The sequence below is a fragment of the Erinaceus europaeus genome, chromosome 7, assembly GCF_950295315.1.
Source record: "Erinaceus europaeus chromosome 7, mEriEur2.1, whole genome shotgun sequence".
Classification (NCBI taxonomy): Eukaryota; Metazoa; Chordata; class Mammalia; order Eulipotyphla; family Erinaceidae; genus Erinaceus; species Erinaceus europaeus.
Genome location: NC_080168.1, coordinates 106,583,244 through 106,593,925, shown reverse-complemented (window position 1 = coordinate 106,593,925; position 10,682 = coordinate 106,583,244). Strand labels below are relative to the sequence as shown.

Below are 10,682 nucleotides of genomic sequence, written 5' to 3'. Positions count from 1 at the left end.
CTTTCCTTTTCTTTCCTTTCCTTTTCTTTCCCTCTTCATTCATTTTCTTTTCCCTTCTCTCTACCCCCCCCTTTGGAAATAAAGAAACAAAGGGACAAAAGGAGAGAGTGAAAAAGACCACAGGACTGAAGCTTGCTTCACGGTAGTGGGGCCCGGCTCTAGCCTGGTTGCGCACATGGCAAAGCAACACACTATCCAAGTGAGCTATTTTACCAGTCCAGTACATTTCTAACAAGGATCCACTGAGCTGCTCCAGTAATCCAGGGAATAGTGTTAGGCACTAGGGATAAAACAGGGCATATAGTGATCCAGTAGGTGGCCCAGTGGATAAAGCACTGGACTCTCAATTGTGAGTCCTAAATTCAATCCCCCACAGCATATGTACCAGTCTGATTCTTTCTCTCCTCCTATATTTTTCATTAATACATAAATAAAATCTAAAAACAAAACAAACAAACAAACAAAAACAAAAAGACATGGTGTAGAGGAGGAGAAAGAAACAGTCTTTGCCCTCTTTTAGCTTAAGGTCGGTCAGATTTTTATTTATTTATTTATTTACTTATGAAGAATGATAGGTGGAGAAAGGCAAAAAAAAAACAAAACAGATATCTCTCTGGTACATGTGCTGCTAGGGATTGAACTAGGGACCTCATGCTTAAGAGTCCAGTGCTTTATTCACTGCACCACCTCCCAGACCACTGAAGGTAAGATCTTAATTAATGACAGAACACTTTGATTAGTTGTCACTGAGTCATGGACTATGACAAGTGGTACAGCTACCATGACAGCAGATGGGGATGGATGGGAGAAGGCTGTCAGTTCCCCAGTGATGGAAGGTGGGAAATGATCTCTTGGTCTATTTCCAGAGCTTTAAACCACTCATGCTTATGCTTCCTCCTTTCCTGACCACTCCTCCTCCCCCTTCTCTGTTGCTTCACTGCACAACATACTTCTGTGTGGGCTTGGAGAGGTGGTGTAGGGAGTGTCCTTCCCCTTTGGGCTAGCCCTCCTCTCCTCACAAAAGAAGCGGGTAGCCAGTCCTGGAATGCTGCCTCAGTGACCTCAGTTTCCTTCACTTTTAACGTGCAGAGAACCCTAGACCTCAACTCTCTCTTTTGATATATATAATTTCCTCATTTTGTGGATAGAGACCGAGAAAAGTTGAAAGAGAGGGTAGACGGATGGAAGAGAGAGCCCTGCTTGAAGCTTTGCCTCTAGAGATGGGCAAGGGGATTGGAGCCTAGGTCTTAAACATTGTAACATGTGCGTTCTACTAGGTATGCTACCCCCCCCCCCCGCCCCCGCCCCACACACACACTTTTTTTTTTCTTTTTTTTCTGCTCAGCTCTGGTTTCTGGTGGTGCTGAGGATTAAACCTGAGACCTGAGAACTTCGGTGCTTCAGGCATGAGAGTCTTTCTGCATGACCATTATGGTCTCCCCAGCCCAGTAATTTTCTTTTACTTAAAAAAAAAAAAAAAAAAAGGCCAGTTTCATTCATTTATTCAGTCAAGGTCTGGGAAACTGCTCACCAGGTGGGGCGTCCAACTTGCAATGCACCCAGTGCAGGTTTGAGCCCCAGCACTACAGAGCTGGAGCTTTGGGCTGTCATGACACTGAGGGAAGCTTGGGAGCTGTTGTAGCTCTTCCTCTATGTGTCTCATTCTGAATGAAAAAAAATCAGTCCAAAGAGCTGAAATTATAGCTGAAGCCCCAGGAACAAAACACAAAATATTTTCTTAGTCAATTATCTGATATTCGTTAAGTACTCAAGTCCCATCCCTACCTTCTCCGACATCTCCCTACCCTCTAGCCTTTCCTTCTTTTTTTTCCTTTTTTAAACAATATTTATTTATTCCCTTTTGTTGCCCTTTTTTTTTATTGTTGTCGTTATTATTGTTGTTCTTGATGTTGTCATGGTTGGATAGGACAGAGAGAAATGGAGAGAGGAGGGGAAGACAGAGAGGGGGAGAGAAAGACAGACACCTGCAGACCTGCTTCACCGCCTGTGAAGCGACCCCCCTGCAGGTATGGAGCCGGGGGCTCGAACCGGGATCCTAATGCCGGTTCTTGTGCTTATAGCCTTTCTGTCTTAAGGATTATCCCCTCAGCTTTCAAATATTTGCTTCAAAAACAAATATGTTTTTCTGCATCTCTTTACTCTTTGTTTACCACCCTATCTTTTTCCTTTTTATTTATTATTATTGTTGACAAGCATTGGTCTAAGGTGGTTCTGGGGGTTGGACCTGGTACTTTGGAGCCTTAGGCATGGGTCTTTCTGCATACTATTAAGCTCTCTCCCCGCCCTCTCTTCCTCTTTACACCTTTTCTTTTTCTTTCTTTCTTTCTCTTTTTTAAACAAGAACACCTCTCAGCTCTGGTTATTGTTTTGTTGCCAGGGACTTGTACCATACAAGCTCTGTATTATTATTATTTTATTTATTTATTTTATTTTATATATATATATATATATTTTATTATTATTTTTTTTTACCAGAGCAATGCTCAACTCTAGCTTCTGTTGGTGTGGGGGATTGAATCTGGGAATTTGAAGCCTCAGGTCTAAGAGTCTCTTTGCATGGGGATCGGGCAGTAGTGCACCGTGTTAACTGTTAGTGCACCTGCAGGGGGGTCGATTCACAAGTGGTGAAGCAGGTCTGCAGGTGTCTATCTTTCTCTCTCCCTGTCTTCCCCTCCTCTCTCCATTTCTCTCTGTCCTATCCAACAACAAGTACATCAATAACAACAACAATAACTACAACAACGATAAAACAACAAAGGGCAACAAAGGGGGGGAAAAAAGGAGTCTCTTTGCAAGACCATTATGCTCTCTACCCCCACCCACCATGCAAGTTCTGTGCTCTAACACTATGTTATCTCCCTGTTTTCTTTCTTTTTTTTCTTTCTTTATTTATTTACTTATTTAAAAAGGGAGACATTAACAAAACCATAGGATAGGAGGGGTACAACTCCACACAATTCCCACCACCAGAACTCCGTATCCCATCCCCTCCCCTGATAGCTTTCCCATTCTTTATCCCTCTGGGAGCATGGAGCCAAGGTCATTATGGGGTGCAGAAGGTGGAAGGTCTGGCTTCTGTAATTGCATCCCCACCCTGTTTTCTTTTTCAAGATTGTATTTATGGTGGTCCAAGAGGTGACACAGTGGATAAAGCACTGGACTCTACTTATTATATGCAATAGATTTATTTACTATATTATATATTAATAGAATGCGCTAATATTATTATGTATTATAATATATTAATGTAACATAATCATTGGTTTAATATAATTATAATGTATTATTAATATGTTAAGTCACGTAAGTATATTATCAATATTATATGTTATTATTTATTATAATGAATAAGTTTTATTTGTTCATTAATGAGAAAGATAGGAGAGAGAGAGAGAGAAAGAGCCAGACATCACTCTGGTCCATTTGCTGCTGGAGATCGAATTTTGGCCCTCCTGCTTGAGAGTCCACGCTTTATCCACTAGGACACTTCCCGGACCACTCTACTTTTTTCTATAGTCAGCTTCTCAAAAAGTTAGAGTTGCTACACACAGAAGTCCCCATTTCCTAACCCTTCATTCTCAGAATTCCAGGGTCACTCCTCCTCGCTAGGGTCTTAAGTCAGAGCTGCACCACAGTGCTCTTGTCAAAAATAGCAACAGTGGGGGTTTGGTCAGGCGGTAGCTCAACGGGTTAAGCACAGGTGGCGCAAACCGCAAGGCTCCGCATAAGAATCCCGCTTCAAGCTCCCGGCTCCCCAACTGTATGGGAGTCGCTTCACAAGCTGTGAAGCAAGTCTGTAGACGTCTATTTTTCTTTCCCCCCCTCTCCATTTCTCTCTGTCCTATCCAACAACGGCATCAATAACAACAACAATAATAATAACGATAAAACAAGGGCAACAAAAAGGGAAAAAAAATAGCCTCCAGGAGCAGTGGATTCGTGGTACAGGTACCGAGCCCTAGAAATAACCCTGAAGGCCAAAAAAAAAAAAAAATTGTAATAATAGTAATAGTAACAAGAAGTTTATTTTATGAGAGAACCAGAGCATCACTATGGCACATTTGATGGCAAGATAGAAGTCAGGGACATCATGCTTAAGTGTCTAATTCCTTTATCCACTGTGCCACCTCCTAGGCCTTTTTTTTTTTTTTTAATTTTATTGATTGATTTAAGCTCTGGCTTCTGGTGGTGCTGGGAACTGAGCCTGGGATTTTCGTAGCCTCAAGTATGAGTCTCTTTGCATACCACTATACAATCTCCCTCGCCCCCAGGTCATTTTTTAAAAATGCAGTGCTGGGAGTCGGGCTGTAGTGCAGCGGGTTAAGCGCAGGTGGCGCAAAGCACAAGGACCGGCATAAGGATCCCGGTTCGAACCCCGGCTCCCCACCTGCAGGGGAGTCACTTCACAGGCGGTGAAGCAGGTCTGCAGGTGTCTATCTTTCTCTCCTCCTCTCTGTCTTCCCCTCCTCTCTCCATTTCTCTCTGTCCTATCCAACAACAACAACAATAAAACAACAAGGGCAACAAAAGGGAATAAATAAATAAAATAAATATTAAAAAAATAAAAAATAAAATAAAAAAATGCAGTGCTGAAGAATTCAATCCTAGAAATTGCACTTGTGGGTGAGGGAGATCGCATAATAGTTATGCAAAATAACTTTCAAGGCCTGAGGCTCCAAGGTCCCAGGTCCAGTGAGCTTGAAAGTGCTCTGGTAAGAGAAAGATAGAAAAGAAGGAAAGAAATTGCATATGTGTGTATGTGTGATGCCACCACATGGGCTTTCTACTTCATTTATTTTTTAGTATTTATTTATGAGAGAGACTCCAGATCACTGTTCAGCTCTGGCTGATGGTGGTGCTGGGGATTGAACCTAGGACTTTAGAGCCTTAGGCATGGATATCTTCTGCATAACCCATTATGTTGTCTCCCCAGCCCCCTTTCTTCCTTCCTTTTATTAATTTTTAATTTTTATATTTATTTATTTATTTTCCCTTTTGTTGCCTTGTTGTTCAACATTGTTGTGGTTATTGATGTCGTTGTTGGATAGGGCAGAGAGAAATGGATAGATAGGAGATAGGAGATGCCAGAGCATCAGAGCTTCCCCGGGTGCCAGTGGCACGCCAAGGTACTACAGGAATTTAAATGTGAGCCACACATGACAAAGCAAGTGCCCTGAGCTCTAACCTGTGAGCTTTCTCTCAGGCCCTACACTAATTTTCACTGTACCCCCTCAACTTCGTCAAACTCCTATGATTTTTATTTAAGTTAAATATTTCACCAGAACACTTCTCAGCTCTGGTTTATGGTGGTGTTGGGGAATGAACCTGAGACCTCAGAGCCTTAGGCATGAAAGCCTTTCTGCATAACCATCATACTATCTCCCCAACCCCTAACTATGATTCTCGTGAACTTAGATCGAATGGGCCATAAATTCAGTTTTCACAGTGAAACCAGAGTAGTCCAGTTTCCTTAAATGATCAAGGCGCATAAAGCCCAAAACGAGAAATTCCGCTTTCGCAGATCCTCCCAGGCAAAGAGCGCCGCTCTGACACCGCACCCGAGGCCTCTCTCTTCCTCTCTATTCTATTCTCTTCCTTGTTCTTAGTGTTGCATGGTGGGAGAAGAGTTCTCTTTCCGGTGCAGGGCGGAAGGAGTGCCCCCACTGCGAACTACATTTCCCAGCGTTCCCCGCGACCGTCACTCCATTTGTGTGCTAGAGGCCGGTTCCGGTTGCATCAGCGTGGGACCCGCGGCGAAATGAGACTGTTCGTGAGCGAGGGCGCCCCGGGAAGCCTGCCTGTACTAGCTGCGGCCGGGAGGGCGCAGGGCAAAGCCGAGCTGCTGATCAGCACCGTAGGCCCGGAAGGTAGTCGGGCTGGTGCTGGTGCTGGTGCTGGTGCTGGTGGGCGGTGAACAAGGACAGGACCGAAACACGCGTTAGCTTAGTGTTCTTGTCAGTCCTCTACATGACCCCGCGGTGCTTGATCGAGTCTTCCCTCACGGCCACTCCTGTCATCGGTCACTTTACTAGCCCGCAGCGCTTCCTTTTCCTCCTCCTCACCCCCCACCTCCCAATACCCCGCTTCACCCCTGAGCGTTTCCGCTTTCCAACCTTCTCCCACACCTAGCAGGTATCCCTCCTCGGACACAGTCACGCCCTAACTCGCGTGGCAACCCCCAGACGCTTCTGTCATTCTTAGGAAACCCTGCTCGCCCCTCTTTAAACGCGCGCACACGCTCACACATAAATACACAAATACACACTCCTTTTGATTTACCTTTCCCCACTTGCAGCCAACTGTTAGGTGACTCTGAAGCGGTTTTCTTGTCAATCCTACACCAGTTCTCTCAGATACGCTAGTTACTTTGAATTGTTCCAGATCTTGGCTGCAACCTTACCCCAGTACAGCCAACTCCTCACTGTAATCCCCATCTGTTGTGTCCAGCTGGCATTCTCAGCTGAACACCTGCTGGCCTCTCTAGCTCATTCAGGATCCACTCTCCCTTCTTTGTAACCTTCTACTTCCTCTGGATTGAGACTGCCTGTCCTTCTTTTTTCTGAAATGCTTACATTCATACATATGAAACATAGTTTTTTATTTTTTATTTTTATTTCTTGGATAGAGACAGCCAGAAATCGAGAGGGAAGGAGGTGATAGACAGGGAGACCTGCAGCACTGCTTCACTACTTGCAAAGATGTCCCCTTGGGGCAGGGGTAAATAGCATAATGGTTATGCAAAGAGATTCTCATGTCTGAGGCTCCAGTGTCCCAGGTTCAATCCCCTATACCGCCATAAGTCAGAGTTGAGCAGTGCTCTGGTATAAAAAAATAAAAAATAAATTATTAAAAAAAAAAAAAAAAAGATTTCCCAGGGGTCTGGGTGGTAGCGCAGCGCAGTGGGTTAAGCCCACATGGTGCAAAGCGCAAGGACCTACATAGGGATAGGGGTTCAAGCCCCCCGTCCCCACCTGCGGGGGAGGGGGTGCTTCACAAGCGGTGAAGCAGGTCTGCAGGTGTTTGTCTTTCTCTCCCCCCTCTGTCTTCCCCTACTCTTTCAATTTCTCTCTGTCCTATCAAACAACAATGACAACAATAATAATAACAACTTCTAGCATTTGCCCTTCTTCTGTAGCCAGTCAACAGCGTCAGGTTGAGCCTGATGTAAAGTTTCGAGACCTCCTTTGAATCTGGAGAGGTGGCAGTCGTTGACTATGTGGGTCATAGTCTGTCTGGAGCCGCAGGGGCAGTTCAGGTCGTCTCTGGCTCCCAAGCGATGGAATATAGCGGCGAACCGGCCATGGCCTGTTCTATAACGATTGAGGAGGGCCCAATCATAACGTGCTAGGTCAAAGCTGGGTTGACGCTCGCAGGGGTCTGTGATGAGGTGTTTGTTCTTTACCTCAGCTGACTGCCAACTCTGTTTCCAAGAGTCTGGAACAGAGAAGTTCAGTGTCGGCGTAGGGGACCAGATTGGATGACGAGACGTCAAGCGTTGGACAGGGTGGGCGAAGATATCCGCGTATATTGGCAGGTCCGGTTGAGCGTAGACGTGGGAAATGAACTTAGATGATGCCGCATCCCGACGAATATCTGGCGGGGTGATGTTGCTAAGAACTGGCAGCCATGGAACTGGGGTGGAACGGATGGTTCCAGAAATTATCCTCATGGAGGAATATAATTTGTCTGGGGTCTGAGGTTTGTGATGAAGTGTGTGATAAGGTGTGTTCTTCTGTGATCAGAAGGTGATTTTGAATAAGTGAATCTGCAGCCATGTGGCCTGTGGTTAATGGAGGGAAGTACTGGGGTATAACAACGATGATAAACAACAAGGGCAACAAAAAAGAAAAAGAACTGCCTCTAGGAGCAGTGGATTTGTAGTGGTAACAAGCACCAGCAATAACTTTGGAGGCAAAAAAAAATTTCCCCTTGCAGGTAAGGACCGTGGGCTTGAACTTGGGTCCTTGCACATTGTAACATGTGCGCTCAACCAGGTGTGCCACCACCTGGCCCCCATACATATGAAAAATGATGAACCAAAGCATCACTCTAGCATATGTGCTGTCGGGGATTGAACACAGGATCTCATGCTTTATATATTTTTTTTTAATGAGAGAGATACAGATACCAGAGCACTGCTCAGTTCAGGTTTGTGGTACTGGGATTCAACCTAAAACTTAAGAGCCTCAGGCATGAAAAGGCTTTTGTAGAGGGCACATCTGTTTAAGCTCACATATTACCAAGCACAAGGACCTGGGTTGGAGCCCCTGTTCCCTACCTGCAGGGGGGTTGCTTAAGTACTTGCAGAACCATTATGCTAACTTCCCAGCCTTGGAGCTCATGCTTTTAAGTCTAACCACTGCACTACCTTCTGGGTTGTGCATCAAGATTGCGTTCTTCAGTTTGTAAAGCATTTCTGTTTTTTGTGGTTTTTTTTTTTTTTTTTACCTTTTTACTTTTTTTTTCCTGCATAAGAGTGTGTCGTCCCATTCTTGACCCGGCCTAAGGTCCCCGTCTTGCAACTGGATAATGGCAACTACCTCTTCTCCACTACTGCAATCTGCAGGTCAGTATTGGCCCTTTATTGTGGGGAGGTGTTTGAATCAAAACAGGACTTATTTGTCCTCTGACTTTATTCACAACCACTGTTTCACAGTCATGGGCTCTGTTATTCCACCTTCTGTTCTCTCTCTGGGCAGGTACTTCTTTCTGTTATCTGGATGGGAGCAAGATGACCTCACCAACCAGTGGCTGGAATGGGAAGCAACGGAACTGCAGGTGAGACTGAGTGAGACATGGGGGGCACAGCAGATACGTTCTTGCTCCTCGTGTATGACCTTCCTGACCTGTATCCCCTGTCTTTTAGCCAGCTGTGTCTGCTGCATTGTACTGTTTAGTGGTCCAGGGCAAGAAAGGAGAAGATGTTCTTGGCTCAGTCCGGAGAGCCCTGACTCACATTGACCACAGTTTAAGTCGTCGGAGCTGTCCTTTCCTGACTGGGGTGAGTTGGGCCTGACACAGGGACCAGGAAAAGGTAGCTGTATGTTATAAGGAGGAAGGCTGTGGAACTGGGTGGTGGTGTACCTAGTTGATTGCACACATTACAGTGCTAGAGGACTTGGGCTCAAGCCCCCAGTCCCCACTGACTGGAGGGAAGCTTCACTAGCAGTGAAGCAGTACTGCAGGTGTCTTTTTTTCCTTTTTTTTTTTTAATTATTATTATTGGATAGAGACACAAATTGAGAGAGGGAGGCGGATAGAGAGGGAGACAGAGAAGAAACCCACAGCTTTGTTTCATCACTTGTGAAGCTTTCCTTCTACAGGTGGTGACCAGGGCTTGAATCTGGGTCCTTATGCTTTTTTTTTTTTTTAACCAGAGCACTGCTCAGTTCTGGGTGTAGTGGTATGAGGGATTGAACCTGGAACTTTGAAGCCTCAGGCATGAGAGTCTATTTGCATAACCAGGATGCTGCCTACCCCTGCCCTCCTTCCATGCTCTCTATCTCTCTTTCCACTCTCAACTTCTCTCTGCAGTATCACACAAATAAGTGAATAAAATTAGAAGAAAAAAAAAAAACTAGCCAGGGTTTAAACCTCAGTACTGCTATCTACTAGAAGTGTACCCTTGGGGAAAAAGTGACTAAACTTTCTAGTTCTTTCAATTATTAAATGGTAATATTAGTATCCATCCCTTGGGATATTTTGAGGATTAAGTGACATCATCTAAAGTGGTTAACTTGGCATATGACATTCAGTATATGCTTAGGAAACATTAGATATTGCTACTATTCAGGGAAACCAAGTGTTTCTTCTGTGTCCTTTTTTCTTCTCTTTCCCCAACAAAGGAGACAGAATCTCTAGCTGACATTGTTTTGTGGGGAGCACTGTATCCATTACTCCAAGACGCAGCCTACCTCCCAGGTAAGATTATGTATGTCACTTCCTCCCCAACTCCAGTCCCAGGAGCTTGGTGTCAGACACAGTGGGCAGTAGAATATTAGGGCTGTAACTTGACAGGGCAGCTATCCAAGAACGATAGCTGAAGGAGCAGGGGTGGGCAGCTGGAGAAACTTCCCAAAGAAGGGGAGGAGTTCACTCCTGCCTGCTCCCTATAGGTCTCGCTGATTTTCTCCTCCTTCCTCCCATGCCCACAGAGGAGCTCGGTGCCCTGCACAGCTGGTTCCAGACCCTTAATTCTCAGGAGCCATGCCAGCAAGCTGTAGAGACGGTGCTGAAGCAACATGGTATCCTGGCCCTCCGGCCCTACCTCCAAAAGCAGCCCCAGCTCAGCTCACCTGAGGGGAAGCTTGTCAGCAATGATCCTGAGGTTTGGAACAGAGCAGAGGGCTCCCCAGAGAGCCTCAGTGCCTGGAGGTGGGGGTGACTTGGACAGGGACTTTGAACATGGCGACCAGCATTGCCCTTGGAGTACAGGGGAGGAGTTTCTGTGCTCTGTGGGCCCCTTCACCTGATGAGTTCTGTTCTTTACAGGAGGAGGAACTGGCTACCTTATCTGAAGAAGATATTGCTATGGCTGTAAGTGCTTGGGAAAAGGGCCTGGGAAGCCTGCCCACCCTTAGGCCACAGCAGAATCCAGTGTGAGTAGCACAGGGGAATGGGGCTTGGTTTGTTTTTTTTCCTCTGCTCCTGGAGACCATTTT

The 10,682-nt window shown here is 45.5% G+C and overlaps 1 protein-coding gene across 2 annotated transcripts in view; it reads left to right on the top strand.

Moving 5' to 3' along the window:
• Positions 1-5,724: 5,724 nt before the first annotated feature.
• MARS1 (methionyl-tRNA synthetase 1) overlaps positions 5,725-10,682 on the top strand; it is a 32,994-nt gene continuing 28,036 nt past the window's right edge. Inside the window, exons 1-7 of one of the 2 annotated variants that reach the window (XM_016193370.2) lie at positions 5,725-5,888; positions 8,497-8,587; positions 8,721-8,799; positions 8,888-9,022; positions 9,867-9,942; positions 10,176-10,348; positions 10,513-10,619. In XM_016193370.2, the coding sequence (XP_016048856.1) occupies positions 5,780-5,888; positions 8,497-8,587; positions 8,721-8,799; positions 8,888-9,022; positions 9,867-9,942; positions 10,176-10,348; positions 10,513-10,619 (770 nt within the window). In that variant the 5' untranslated portion in view covers positions 5,725-5,779. The remainder of the gene's footprint in view (positions 5,889-8,496; positions 8,588-8,720; positions 8,800-8,887; positions 9,023-9,866; positions 9,943-10,175; positions 10,349-10,512; positions 10,620-10,682) is intronic. The other variant, XM_007534954.3, reaches the window with a different exon arrangement.